Source organism: Hyperolius riggenbachi, chromosome 7, assembly GCF_040937935.1.
Source record: "Hyperolius riggenbachi isolate aHypRig1 chromosome 7, aHypRig1.pri, whole genome shotgun sequence".
NCBI lineage: Eukaryota > Metazoa > Chordata > Amphibia > Anura > Hyperoliidae > Hyperolius > Hyperolius riggenbachi.
In genome coordinates, this window is record NC_090652.1 from 10773130 (window position 1) to 10788519 (window position 15390).

At 44.2% G+C, this 15390-nt stretch overlaps 1 protein-coding gene across 4 annotated transcripts in view; it reads left to right on the forward strand.

The window, feature by feature from the left end:
• Positions 1-15046, forward strand: part of LOC137524086 (NXPE family member 4-like) — a 405433-nt gene extending 390387 nt beyond the window's left edge. For 3 of the 4 annotated variants that reach the window (XR_011022629.1, XR_011022628.1, XR_011022630.1), the window contains exons 6-8: positions 4217-4435; positions 7296-8245; positions 14433-14520. Coding sequence is in view for 1 of the 4 variants with exons in the window: in XM_068243577.1 (XP_068099678.1) it covers positions 4217-4435; positions 14433-14977 (764 nt within the window). In the remaining 3 variants the exon portion in view is untranslated. Of the gene's footprint in view, positions 1-4216; positions 4436-7295; positions 8246-14432 lie in introns of all 4 variants that reach the window. The other variant, XM_068243577.1, reaches the window with a different exon arrangement.
• The last annotated feature ends 344 nt before the right edge of the window (positions 15047-15390 follow it).

Genomic DNA, 15390 nt, shown 5'->3' on the forward strand with positions numbered 1-15390 from the left:
TAGTAAAACTACATGTACATTTATTTTTAATGCAAAAAGACACAATAAATTATATTTAAAAATAACGTTTTACCTCCCACACCCAAAAAATACCAAAATAAAATGTTTTACTAAAAAAAAAAAAAATTACAATTTAAAAAACAAAACAAAAACATAAATAGTTACCTAAGGGTCTGAACTTTTTTAATATGCATGTGAAGAGGGTACACAACTAATATTTTTAAAATTATAAGCTTCTAAATAGTGAGAGACGCAAAACAAAAATAAAATACGTGGGTTTTAATTAAGGTAGCATGAATTATTTTAAAGCTATAATGGCTGAAAACTAAGAAATAATTATTTTTTTTCCCATTTTTTCTTAACATTCATGTTAAAGTAACCGCAGGGTGTACGTTCAAGAATTTTACAGATATGGGTTGTGCATTTTTTGCATATTTTTAGCATTCATAAGCATTTTATTTGATGTTTATATTGATTGTAGCTTTGATTGAACAATGTTAGTTTTTACTGTTTTTGCTATGGCACGCTAACTCTAAGTCTTGTTAAAACACACTGTAACTTAACCTGTTGTCCATTGTTTACCTAGAAAGTCCTTGAATTTTATTACAAAGTAAACCTGAGGTTACACACGTGAAAAGCTGATATAGATGATCTTTCTGAAGTCAGCAGCCTTTTTTGATTGCATTGAATTGTATCTAGTAAATACAGTTAAAACTGTTACAGGCATTTTCCATCTTTACTACCGCTGGCTGAAGCCATTCCTGATATTATTTTCCCCTTACCCTTTTTTTTCCTCCTAGAAACTGCACTGTCATATCTAGCTTGCTTTGTAAACAAATATGAGCACAGCATATATTGTATATCAGCAACTTCTGCAGAGGGGTGAGGTGAATTACCCTTCTCAGCCTCCCTGCCCTCAGCCAATCAGTGAGGAGCAGGAATGTGGGAGGAGAGATTAGATAAGCTTCCCTCTCCCTGGCAATGTACCAGAATAAAGCCAGGCAGACTGAGATAAGATTAATTACAGCAGAAACATTTATGATTAGATTGGAATGCTTTGCAATGCAGGGTCAGATAGTAGACTGCATATTAAACACAGAGCAGTGGGTAAGTGGAACTTGATTTTGTGGCTGACAATATCACTTTAATATCTGGCTACAGTGGCAAGCCTGTTTCAAGGCTGCTTTCACACTATGCATGTTGTGTTGCGCCTCCTATAAACGGGATTGCAAAGGTGATAAATAGTTGCATTGCTTGTTACTGATGTGATGCACACAGCAAAGCATATGATACGTAGAGATATGCTGCAATGTAACTGTAAATGCGTGCACCGTCTGTTCAACGCACAACATGCTGTGCGTTATTTTGGCAGAAAAATCACTGTTTTGCATTGCTATTATTGGTCTTTCTGACCCGCTCTTTCTGCAGCGATGCAAGCCTGTAGCGTACATAGCATAGAAGACGTTTGCATCATTTTTCAGACAATAGTTGCAGGATGTACAGTACAACTCTGGCCGCACTGATAGCTGTACAGTCTTCTTTCGCTGGCCAGGGATACCGTTTCTAAAAGAATAGTAGACATTCATTTACAGGACAAATAAATTGAGAGGTAAATGCATATTTATATCCTTTTAAACAATACCAGTTACCTGGCAGTCCTGCTGATCTTTCATGCATGGTAGTGTCTGAATCACACACCTGAAACAAGCATGTGGTAAATGCAAAAGTCAGACATCTGATCTGCTGCATGCTTGTTCAGGGTCTATGGCTAAAAGTACTAGAGGCAGAGGATCAGCAGGACAGCCAGGAAATCTGCATTGTTTAAGAGGAAATAAATATGTTAGCCTCCGTATCCCTTCAGGTGTACGTTAAGCACAGATTCCTAAACCCTGTCCTCTGTAGGGTCCACCTTTACATCTATAGGGGTGGAATCTCTACATTTCTTCCAGCAGAGGTGGCCTTTGGGTGGGGCAAGTAGGGCGATTGCCCCAGGCCCTGTGCCTGAAGGGGGCCCCGCGCAGGTGCCACGAGTACGTCATGATACTACTCACCTAAACCCCCCCCAGGCTGACTGAGGTTCTTCCTAAATCCTGGTTGGCTCAGGCTCTGGCGATGACTCAGCGCCGCGTCCTTAATCGCGTGCACACGGCCAGGAATGATCTGTTTATAACATCACGATTTGACGTCATGTGCAGTGCACTCCTGGGCACGGGCGCGTGATCAAGGATTGCGCTGCCGCGTCAGCGCCTGTGCATTGTGCAAAATACCACCAGGGCCCTTTCTAGACTTTTTGCTGCCTGAGGCAAACTTGTGAGAAAACGCTGCACCCCCCACCCAGAATAATAACCCCCAGAATAGGTAGCCCATACCTCCCAACTTTTTGAGGTGAGAAAGAGGGACACTTAAGCCACACCCCTGCCACACCCCTGATCACGCCCCGTCACACCCCTAGTCATGCATACCATAAAGATTTCATAAGAAAAATATGTTGCTTTATAATTCAAACCACACTGGTCCTTTCTATTCTGGTTCATTTTCCTTCATATTAACATTTGAAAATTAGTAATATATGAATTAAAAGGATGGGAATAAAGTTTAGAGTCAAACAAATTTTTAGTAGAGAAATATATATATTTACATAGAAAGAGGGACAAAGTCCTGAAAGAGGGACAAATGAGGAGGACAGAGCTACAGAGGGACAGGGCTCCCGAAGAGGGACAGTTGGGAGCTATGGGTAGCCTGGAGGGGGTAGCGGGCATGAAGGGGGTAGTGGGCACAGTGGCGGGGAGGTGGGTCGGCCCCCCCCACCTGAGTCCCTTGATCTGCTCTCCCCCTCCAGCTATTAAGGTCAGGCGCAGCAGCGTATTAATACCAGGCATCGGGAGGGGATGACTCACCTCTTCCGCGTTCCAGCGTGCTTTCCACTGTCCTCACTTCCTGCAATGCCGCCCACTGTATTGCACACTGGAACGCAGAAGAGGTGAGTCATCCATGCCCGCAACCTGACAATATACCGGTATGCTCGCAGCTACACTTAATAGCCGGAGGGGGAGCGCAGATCTGGGAACTCAGGTGAGGATGGGGGGACTCCGACCCCCTCCCTGCCGCTGTGCCCAATACCCCATTCCTGCCCGCTACCCTCTACAGCTCGGCACCCCCCCAAACCCACGGCCAGGCGGGTGCCCCCCCGAATTTGCCGCCTGAGGAACCCACCTCACCCCGCCTTATGGGCGGACTGGCCCTGAATAACACCAACCTGAGCCGGCCAGCACCCATCCCCAGCCAGTCTGTACCTATGCCAAGCTCCTCAGCCAGCCATAGCAGCTAAGGATAGGTAGAGGCTGGCCGGGGAGCTTGGGATAGGTACAGGCTGGCTGGGGACTGGAGAACGCTGGTTTTGTACCAGACTGGCTGGGGATGTGTGCTAGGGTAGCAGGGGAGCTGGAGATCGGTGCTAATCTGGTTGGGGAGCAAGGGATGGGTGCTGGATGGGTGCTGGGGAGCTGGGGGTGGGTGCTAGACTGGCTAGGGAGCTGGGGATGGTACTAGGCTAGCTGGGGATGATACTAGGCTGGCTGGGGCACTACGGATGGGTACCAGGCTGACTGCGGATGGTACTAGGCTGGCTGGGGCACTAGAGATGGTGACCAGGCTGGCTGGTGATGGGTGCTAGGCTCAGGCTGGCTGGAGCGCTAAGTTAGCAAAACCATATATGGCCTACACTTATGGCTCTAGGCCCCGCATTTGACACTCGTTCCAGGAACCGCATATTCTAAAGGGTCCCATACACTGGTCAATTTTAGCCATCAATCGATTGATCAATTCTATGGAATCAAATCTATCAATCGATGGATTTGCGTCCGATTTTGATGGATTTGATCTATCGAAATCTACCTGATCATAGAGGTGCTTTGGATCTAATGGTGCAGTAATGCATTTAGATCGATTTCCAATAGATTTCCTATCGATTTAATTCTGAAATCTATTGGAAATCTGTTCCTAGTGTGTGGCACACATCAGATAGATTCCTGTCAGATTCGACTTGAAAGGCATCTGAGAGGAATGTATTCGATGGTCGAATCTGCTGCAAATCTATAAGTGTATGGTCACCTTAAGGCCGCCTCTGCTTCCAGTTCAGATTTCATATAATTTGTTATATGGTTGATTGCGTTTTTTACTAGTACTGATCTCCTTTGCTGTATGATTTGTTTTCCAGACTCAACTCTCATCCCGAAACCAAAATGTCAGACGGGGATGGAGTCCCCCTTCCCAAGTGGATATTTCTATAACAACGTTTGGAATCCCGTCTACTGCAACATGACCCTCTACAAAGACGGAGGGGACTTCCTTAAATGCTTGCAGGGGAAAGAACTCTTCCTGATAGGGGACTCTACGCTACGACAGTTCATCATGCACTTCACCGAGGGCGTTAAAAGTAAGATTAATCTCACGCACGTCGGTGTTGAATCTTATTTGAGTGATGATCTCTACCCATGGTGACCAGAAACATAAACAGCCAAGCTGCTGGTCTTCTGGTGGATGTGACTGTCTTGAAACGACTATAGTGGAGGCTCTATAACCTTCAGGGCTGGATTTAGGCCAAGGCCGCCTAGAGCACCACAGGAGGAAGGGCACCAAAGCAGCAGGCAAAACTGGTGCAGCATTTGCAAGCTTGCAAATACTGCAATGCAGGGAGATCAGGTGAGCGCCCGACTGCGGTACTCTGCTGCTGCCTGCTGCACAGCCGGCTACCTTGCTCTCTGTGCACGTTTGCATTGAGGCCAGTGGCTATGGACTGGGGCAGCATTGGAGAAGGAAAGGAACAGGAAGCTTCTGCACTGGAGACGAGCGGAGAAATGAGTGACACTGATGGCTGCTGTGGTGTGATGGCAAGCCGGCTACCTATACTGAAAGGGGTGTGGGAAAGGGAAGGATTAAGGGAGTAATCTGGCTACCTATACTGGAGGGAAAGGGTGAGGTGGCATCAGGCTGCCTATACTGGGGAGATGGTCATCAGGCTAACTATACTGGAGGGAAGAGGGGGAGGGTCATCTTGCTACCTATACTGAAGGGGGGCAGCTGGTGACAGTGGCCTTGGGTGGTAAAAAGTACAAATCCGGCCCTGATAACCTTATAAGACTTCTCAAAACAGGGCCATTTCTGGCCATTCTGTTGGCCCGGGAAAGCCCCCCTTCCCACCTTGTGAATAGGAAGACCGTAGCCTAAAAAAATAATAGCAAATATATAGGCTATCTACTTGTTTGTCAAAATAAGTCTACGAAGGATACTCAAATTATTCCTGGGCCAGATGCACCTCTCTGGCCTAAACTTACTAAATTAATATAACCAACCCTTGAAATAATTGTTATGAGATTTGTATAGCTGCTCTATGAAAACATACATTTTAGGCACAGCCCGGGTCTTTTCTTTACGGGGATATTGTCTTAGAAATTCAAAACTTGCAACAACAAATACAGACAGGGGAGGACTGGCCAGGGAGGAAGGGAGGAGATTTCCCCCCAGGCTGCCTCTCATGATTTAGGGCTGGCCGATCCACCAATCTTTTCGATAATTATTATTGAATCAGATGAAAACCTGTGCTGCCACAAGCATGCCCAATCAACGATTTGACTTATTTCAGGTGGAAATTAGTTGAATGTATTGATCTGAGATGCTGGGAAATCTCAGGTCGATGTGGTCGATCAAGTGCAGCAATCACGAATGATGAATGTGACGGAAACCCGGGCCATTGTCCCGCAAAATATATGATGTGCCCCCGGATGCCTCTGCATTATACTTTACCTGTCACGCTGTTCCTCAAGTGTCCTTGCTGTATTTCTGCATTGGCGCCCCACGTGACCGTCGGCATATAGCACGTGGTGCGCATGTGTGACATCATTTGGGCTGGGGCTGCAGTGAAAACGGGCCTCTAGTTTGTGATTTCCCTCCAGGCCAAAAGGCCCCAGTCCTCCCCTGAATACAGACCAGGTGCCGGTGTGATAAAAGCAACTTTTTTGGTATTGGAGCTTTGTGCAAATTTTAGTCCATGAAGTTATTGAAGCCAAGCTTGGACAATGTGCAAACACATTAAAGTAAACCTATAAGTCTTTTTTTTTTTTACCTTCCTGGACTGTAGGGTCTTTTCTGAACATTTCAGACCCTAAAACCAGGAAAAAAATCATGCTGCCAGAAAAGCCAGCGGCTGCCCTAGCACTCACTCACCTCCCTGCAATTTCCCATCCGTCCTCCGGGTGGCACTGTAATTCTGTAGTGAGATCCCTGACGCCGATCTGAGTGATTCACAGCCTCCGGGGAGAGGAAGTAGAATGGCTGTCTGCGCTAGTAACTCCCCCCCCCCCCCCCCCCCCTTAGGAGGTGAGCAAAAAAAAAAGCCTGCTGAGCTCCATTGCTCTGCATTGAGCTCCCGGCAGCTAGCATGAGGGGTTACCACCAGGGAGGTTAAAAAAGTAAAAGTCATATACTTACCTCAGTAGAAGAAAGCTTCTGAATCCTTCAGATGACTCCTGCATCCTCCTTGAGACCACCAATCCAGTGATGGGACCCTCTGGAAGTTTGATTTGCGGCCGTGTTTCATGTCCGTGAACGAGTGTTGCCACACTGTGCAGGCACAGGACATCTTGCACCTGCACAGTAGCACGTAGTGACACAAGCTTGGTAGAAAAAACAGCCCTATCGGCTTGATGCTACTTCGCAGGCGCAATGCTTACCGTTCCTGCGCAGTGCAGCCCTGTTTGTTCATGGATGGGAGCGAGGCCACATGCATTCTTCAAAAAGCCCTTGTCGAAGAGGTTTGGAGGTACCAGCACTGGATCAGTGGAGTCGAAAGGGACAAGAGAAGACTCTGGATTATCCACTGAGATAAGTGTCCATTTGGTCCACTATTTTTCCCTTCAGATACACAGTAAAACCAGTTTTAGGTTTATATTTCTGTGTGTTCCCTTTTGGGTGAATTGATCTTACTTCCTGTCTTGAGAGGAGATGGCATACATATCTTCAATAGGGACAGAGACAGTAATAAAAACATTTTTGTGCACTGGAGAAGAATATTAAAGCTGTCCATTGGTTTCCACCTGAGTCATTTTATCATTCTGGTGGCCACTGGCCGGGACAAGAAGCAAAGATAATTCAACCCCAAAGGGACACCTACAGCAGTAAGAACCTGGCAGAGGTCCAAACCCTTCCAGATTGTGTCTAGAACTAACAAAAATATCTGGGCTAGAGTTGGGTGGGAAAGACCGGAAACCTCTAGTAATGTCTATGCTTGCCTCCAACAGTTGTGAATTATTTCCGTTACCACAGCAAAGGATGGGCTGGTTGGGCGAAGACCTTAGAAGCCTTCAATATGGAGAAAGACATCTACGTCTCCTATAAGAGACATGGTTTCCCATTGGAGCACGGAGGCTTCTACTACATCAAGGAGGACTTGTACACGAGCCGCCAGATTGACCAGCGTGGTGGAGGAAAGGACACCATCTTCGCTATAACCATGGGGCAGCACTTCAGACAGTTCCCTCTCAAGCTTTTCATAAAACGTGCACTCAACATCCGCCGGGCAGTGGAAAATCTATTTCTACGCAGCCCGGACACCAAGGTGATCATCAAGTCAGAAAACACAAGGGAGATCTTTGCCCCGGTGGAGAGACAGGGTGACTTTCATGGATATTGTCAGTATCTGGTGCTAAGAGAAGTTTTCAAAGGTCTTAATGTGGGCTTTGTGGACACCTGGGACATGACGGTGGCCTCTGCCACGGCCACAGTCCACCCACCGGGGAACACATTTGCTAGTATTATGAGCCTGACATTCAGTTTTGCTTGTTGACGAACAAGAGCCCAAAGTGAGGTGTACTCTGCACGGTGGCTGACCAGTCAACCAAAGCCTGAAGCAATGGCGGCTCAAAAGAGGGCTGAATACTCACCTCGCGACGAAGAAAGACGGATGACAGTGACGTCCCAGGACAACAATTGCTGCCTGATCCATCTTCTTGCCGGCAGGTATGGGCGATGTCACGCAACGGCAAACGGCGGCACGAACGGGAAGTCAAGCCATCGTGGTACTTTGTGCTGAGTTGTTTTGGATCAAGACCTAATCTGCAATGACGGTCATTATCGCCACGTGTCGCAAAACTTCATTCAAGGTATCCTGCGCCTGTACCCACATTGCGAGATTGTGGAAATTACCCCTCGTCGCTCAAAAACACCCCCCGGTTGTTGGAAAAATCGAGAGGTGGGTACAGGCCTTTAGATATTTTTTTGCCTAACTCAGGCGATAAAATTAAGGCTAACTAGCGTCTAGCAATGATATTAACCAAATGTAAACATCACAAAGAGAACTCAGAGGCTTTTGAGCAGATTAGATTGTCCAAATGATGCTGCTATTATGGAAGAAACCTTACCTACAGATGTACTTGGCTAGTTGGCTGGCATAATTTAATCCTTACTTGCTAGCGAGCTGCTCCTGTGTGGACAGATCACAGACAAATCATTCCAGCCCTCAGCCTGTGTATGACCACTCCACAAGCAAGGGGAGGGGGAAGGGGCAGGAGGGAGATAAAGACTGTGTGTATAATTTCTTATTTTAATAGCCAAGCATTGATGAAGACTAGAGCTTGTATTTCACAGAAAGGAAGTTGTGGATCAGGATAATGCCATTTATTAGCTAATTTAACCCCCCCCCCCCCAAAAAAAAAAAAAACAACTAAAAAAAAACCCAGTAAGCTTCCAGCTAGTAAGTCTCCTTCAGACTCTATTCCTGTTGACTGACAATGTTAGAACATACAATCAGAAGGAGGTAGAAAGATTTTTACTTTGCAAATATCAGTGTCATCCAGTTACATTAACCACTTCAGGACCAAATGAATTTTCACATATCAGCACTGCTGCCATTCATTCGCCAATGACTTTATTACTACTAATCACACCAAAATGTTCTATGTATTGTTTTTTTCAAGACAAATTAGGCTTTTAGCATGTGATCATTTTGTTTAGTAATTACCTTATTTTCAATGCATTTTAAAGGGAAACGTAGAGAAAAAACTGAAAGAAACCCACTAATTTTATTTGCTTATCCATCATGGTTATAAAAACATTTAGATTATGTTCCTAGCACAATGTATGGTGACAATATTGTATTTAGAAAATAAAGGTGTCTTTTTTTCTGATTTTAGTTTTTGTTTTCTCATTGTACACTATTGATGAGTATAAGACCTTATTTGCAAAAATAATAGTAATATACCCTCATGACATACATATTTAAGAAAGCCAAGTTTCTAAGGTAACAATATATGTTGTTTCTTTCACATTCTGTCACTTTGTTTTCATTTTACAAGTCTTTTATTTTGGTCCAGCATATGCAAAAATTCAATTGCCTTTGATTCAGTTTGCGACTAAAAAGAATACACAAGACATGGGCCTCAACCCTAAAACTTTCTCAACTCAATTCTTCTACTTATCACGGTTAAACTGTTACTACATATCGTTCGTACATGGTTCATATGTCTCTTGTAGTTTTGCTAAAACGTTCCCAAATTTAATCATAATTTAGAAAATGACTTTTTTATGTTGGATTGAGTTTGTCCGTACCTATTTTTTAGGTGATGTGTGTCCAAGCTTTAAGACACACCAAAATGTATTCTACAACTCATCTCGGTTAAAAATTATTATACCACATGCGCCTCGTTTAGTAACAAACTGATGATGCACTCTCCGCACATACACTGGATGTTTAGAAATGTTTAGTTGTCATTAAGTGGTTAATTATAAGAGATCTTGCAAGGATTGTGAGGTATTTATGGCAAATAAATAATCTCTTGGTTTACTTAAAGAGAAACTCCGACCAAGAATTGAACTTTATCCCAATCAGTAGCTGATACCCCCTTTTACATGAGAAATCTATTCCTTTTCACAAACAGACCATCAGGGGGCGCTGTATGGCTGATACTGTGGTGAAACCCCTCCCACAAGATACTCTGAGGACCGTGGTACTCCTGGCAGTTTTAACTGTCTGTGAACCTTGTTGCATTGTGGGAAATAGCTGTTTACAGCTGTTTCCAACTGCCAAAAAAGCATGCAGCAGCTACATCACCTGCCAGCAGTAAAAATGTCACCATGTAATAAATGTCAGAATGTAAATCGGGGAGAGGAAAGATTTTACAATGGGCAAACAGTGACTAAATATTGTAAAAATTGAGTGGGGGGCTTACAGGGGGGCACAGCTACTCTTGGGGGGGGGGCTAGTGCCCCAGTGCAGCGCCTCCACTGGCCTAAAGGCTGCAGATACATTCTTTTATGTACCAGCAGCAGAAAGATGTATTCCCTCTGGGTTTGAGACCTTACTTCAGACAGACATCGTAATAGTGAGAAGAACCTGGGCAAAGCCTGCTTAGCTGCCTCTAGACTGTGCAGATCAGCAGCACAACAGTTCATTACAGGGAACCTGAAGTGGTAGAATTACTTAAAATAAACACATGACGTAGCTGCAAATGAATATTACATACTAACCTCGCCGTCAGTTCCTCTCAGAAGCTCACCATTTTCTTCTTACAGTGATCCCTTCCAGTTCTGACAATATTTTGTCAGAACTGAAATATACCAGTTGCTGTCAGTTATATATCAGCAGCTGTCAGTTACAACTGAATGTGCAAGGTAATGTCCATGTTTCCCTATGGCTCAAGTATGCGATATTACAGTGTATCAGTGTGCTGACCAGGAAGTGGTTATGGGGTAATGGCCTTTTTCAAAATGGAGGACGGAGAATTCCATTGATCACAGTGGACAAACAAGACGCAGGAGAGGAGAAAGAGATTAAGGAGTAGACTACACAGGAGGTAAGTATGACCTGTGTATGCTTATTTTGACTTTAAGTTATATTTAGTACATTTCCTCTTTATTCTCATATTAAAACACCCTGGGAGGGGCCATAGGCCATGATAATCACAGTAGGATTCCTGCCTAAGAATTGCTTTTTCAGTGGGAGGACTTTTCAGTCACTTTTGGTCTCCTATACTTTCCAAGTGGTTTTTGGTTCACCCCCTGAGCTGCTTGCGTATTCTACTAGCCGGGGCTGTCCAATTCCCTTGGATTGACTTGCAGTTCACATTTCACCTGCATATGGCATCAGATTTCAGGACTTTCTGGGACGTCCACCTCCTGCCAGCAGAGGTCATCTTACTGTTTGAGACTTGCAGGCCTACTCTCTTCCCTTATATAAGACCAGCTCTCCTTGCAGCAGGTGCTGTCCCATAGACAACTTCCCCTGTTCTTGCTGAGCTCTGCTCCCCTGTATTCCTGCTCCTGTCCTCTGCTGCTCTGTTGGCTACCCCCTGACTTAGTCTCTGCCCTTTGATCAGTGATAATAAGCGAAAAATGCTCATATTCTTCTAGCATACATTTTGTGAAAATAATTAAAAATTCAACATTTGAATGTAATTTTGTAATACTGTATGTTCGATTTTTTTTTTTTTTTGCATATTTTGCCCAAATGTACATGCATTTAGGCAAAATGCAGATTTAGTAAATGTCCTAATTAAGACAGAATAGAGACAAAGAACCGGCACTGCAGATCTGTGCAGGTCATACATATTTAGATGTTTGGAGGAAAGTATCGGGTAACTGCTGTAAAACTGCGTGCTCAGGCCTTAGAAGCATAGCAAAGTTCAATGTGACATGTGTAGAAAATAGGTCGGCACTTGCAGATGATATCAGCATAAAAGTAGCTTTATTTATCCGGCTAATGCATCGAGCATGCCTCTGAAGGCGCTCAGAAGAGTGAAACGGTCGTAAGGCGGCCCCCATCGCTCCCACCTCACCCCACAGCCAACCAGTATCGAGTAGGACAATATGCATAGCTGCACTTTGTGCTTGATGCATTAGCCGGATAAGTAAAGCTACTTTTATGCTGATATCATCTGCAAGTGCCGACCTATTTTCGACACATGTCACTTAGTAAATGTCCTGTTTGCACTAATTAATGCACAAATAAGACATTTATAAATGTGCATTTGTATGTCGCTGTTAAAGGGAACCTTAACCCTGAAAAAAAACTAAGTTTCACTTGCCCGGGGTTTCCCATCTGCGCAGGATGCGCTTGACAGAGGGAAGACGAAGAGGAATACACTTGGCCGGCGTGACAGGTCTGCGCATGCGCGGTTTAGAGTTAGAAAACCGCGCATGCGCAGACCTGTCACGCCGGCCGCCGTGATGACGCATAGCAGCCGGCTTGATGATGACGAGCGTGAAGATCTAGGAAGAGTCGTCGCCTGACACCCGGCCTGGGTGTCGCCGGTAACGGGAGCCACCGGAGGTACACGGACAGGAGCCGGGGGACCTCAGCCTACATATAAACTGATAAAATTACTCCACTTATCACATACGCTTGGGGTTACAGTAAGGGTAGCTTTTTATTGTGTTTGCAAGCGCCAATATTGGTTTTAGTGCAAATACCATATCAATATACATTAGTGGAATAATCATGTGTAATGTTAATACTATATTTAAAGTCTGAGATGGTTGTTTGCATGGTACTTAGGAACTGTTTTTTCTTTGGCGAGAGCGGACTTTGTCCATGACATGTGTCACCTGATGGAATTTAAATAGCAGAAATATTTACATATATGCTGATGACATCACTCTGATGGCCGAAAGTGAGGAAGAGTTAACCATTTCAGCCCACGGGGATTTTTGACCTTATGCATCAGAACAATTTTCACCTCCCATTCATTCGCTAATAACTTTATCACTACTTATCACAATTTATTGATCTATATCTTGTTTTTTCCGCCACTAATTAGGCTTTCTTTGGGTGGTACATTTTGCTAAGAATTATTTTTTTATAAATGCATTTTAACAGGATTAATAAGGAAAAAATGGAAACAATTCATTATTTCTCAGTTTTCGGCCATTATAGCTTTAAAATAATCCACGCTACCATAATTAAAACCTATGTATTTTTTTGGCCCGTTTGTCTCGGTTATGACACCATTTAAATTTTGTCCCTATCACAATGTATGGCGCCAATATTTTATTTGGAAATAAAGGTGCATTTTTTCAGTTTTGCGTCCATCACTATTTACATGCTTATAATGTAAAAAATGTTCGTAGTATACCCCCTTCAAATGCATATTTAAAAAGTTCTGACCCTTAGGTAACTATTTATGGTCTTTTTTGTTTGTTTGTTTTTTAATTGTAATTTTTTTTTCCACAAAAAATTTTATTTGGGTAATATTTTGGTGTGGGAAATAAACAGTTAATTTTTAATGTTATTACATGTGTAAATTGTAATGTAAAAAATATGTAGATGTAGTTTTACTATTTGGCCACAAGATGGCCACCTTGAGTTTTTATTTCTCCTAGTTCTTCTCGCTAACCGGAAGCACAAGGAGGACGCGTACATTTTTATTTGCAGAAAGACTGAAGCCTCTAGTAAGAGCGCTTCGGTTTTTCTGCTGTGGACACGGATCGGTGATCAGGAACCATGTTCCCGTTCACTGATCCCAGGGCTACCGGGGGACAGCATGGGGGCACAGGGGCACACCTGCGATCGCGCGCGGGAATGCGCTGAAGCGCAGCACCGCAGCAGAGCAGCCGCCTGGACGTGAGCATCAAGTGCGGGTGGCAGAAATGGTTAAAGAGCCTAGTCATGATGAGTGTCAAAAAGCTGGTCTACTGCTTAACATCAAGAACACTAATGCCATGCCATCTGCTCCAATGAACAAATCTACAAATAGATGGGAAAAAATAGAAGGGGAAAAAGTAGAAGTTGTAATAGATTTCATTGTCCTGGGATGGAAGATCTCTGCAGATGGTGACTGCAGCCATGAGATGTTACTTCGGTCAGTTTGCAGATACACATTAAAACCAGTTTTAGGTTTATATTTCTGTCTGCGTTCCCTTTTTGGTGAATTGATCTTACTTCCTGTCTTGAGAGGAGGTGGCATAAATATCTTCAATAGGGGAAAAGACAGTAATAAAAACATTTTTGTACAATGGAGGAGAGTATTAAAGCTGTCTATTGGTTTCCACCTCAATCATTTTATCATTCTGGTGGCCACTGGGACAAGAAGCGAAGACAATTCTACCCCAAAGGGGACACCTACAGCAGTAAGAACCTGACAGAGGTTCAACCTCTTCCAGATTGTATCTAGAACTAAGAAAAATGTCTGGGCTAGAGACTCTAGCCCAGACATTTTTCTTAGTTCTAGATACAATCTGGAAGAGGTTGAACCTCTGTCAGGTTCTTACTGCTGTAGGTGTCCCCTTTGGGGTAGAATTGTCTTCGCTTCTTGTCCCAGTGGCCACCAGAATGATAAAATGATTGAGGTGGAAACCAATAGACAGCTTTAATACTCTCCTGAGAGTTGGGTGGGAAAGAAAATAGACCAGAAACCTCTTGTAATGTCTATGCTTGTCTCCAACAGTTGTGAATTATTTCCGTTACCACAGCAAAGGGTGGGCTGGTTGGGCGAAGACCTTAGAAGCCTTCAATATGGAGAAAGACATCTATGTCTCCTATAAGAGACACGGCTTCCCGCTGGAGCACGAAGGCTTCTACTACAGCAAGGAGGACTTGTACACGAGCCGCCAGATTGACCAGCGTGGTGGAGGAAAGGACACCATCTTCGCTATAACCATGGGGCAGCACTTCAGACAGTTCCCTCTCAAGCTTTTCATAAAACGGGCGCTCAACATCCGCTGGGCAGTAGAGAATCTCTTTCTACGCAGTCCGGACACCAAGGTGATCATCAAGTCAGAAAACACAAGGGAGATCTTTGCCCCGGTGGAGAGACGGGGGGACTTCCATGGTTACTGTCAGTATCTGGTGCTAAGAGAAGTTTTCAAAGGTCTCAATGTGGGCTTTGTGGATGCCTGGGACATGACGATTGCCTCTGCCACGGCCACAGTCCATCCACCAGGGAACACGTTTGCCAGTATTATGAGCTTGACATTCAGTTTTGCTTGTTGATGAACAAGAGCACAAAGTAAGGTATACTCTCTGTGGCTGACAATTAAACCATAGCCTAAAGCAGTGCCAGTGGCTACTCCAGTTTTCATTTTTTTTTGTGGGGGGGGGGGGGGGCACAAAGGGGCATGATGGCTGGCTGGTGAGGCCTATTTGGGTCAAAAATCGATGTTTGTATGGCGCGAACATTAGATTTTTTTTTTCCTAATTCAGGTGATAAAATTAAGGCTAACTAGTTCAGCAATGATAGGAAGCAGATGTAAACATCACAAATAGAACTCAGAGGTTTTTGAGCAGAGCAGATTGTCCAAATGATGGTGCTATTATGGAAGAAAAGTTACCTAAAGCTGTATTTGGCTAGTTGGCTGGCATGTGATCAGGATCCAGTAGACCATGTCCGCATTACAGCTTCACCT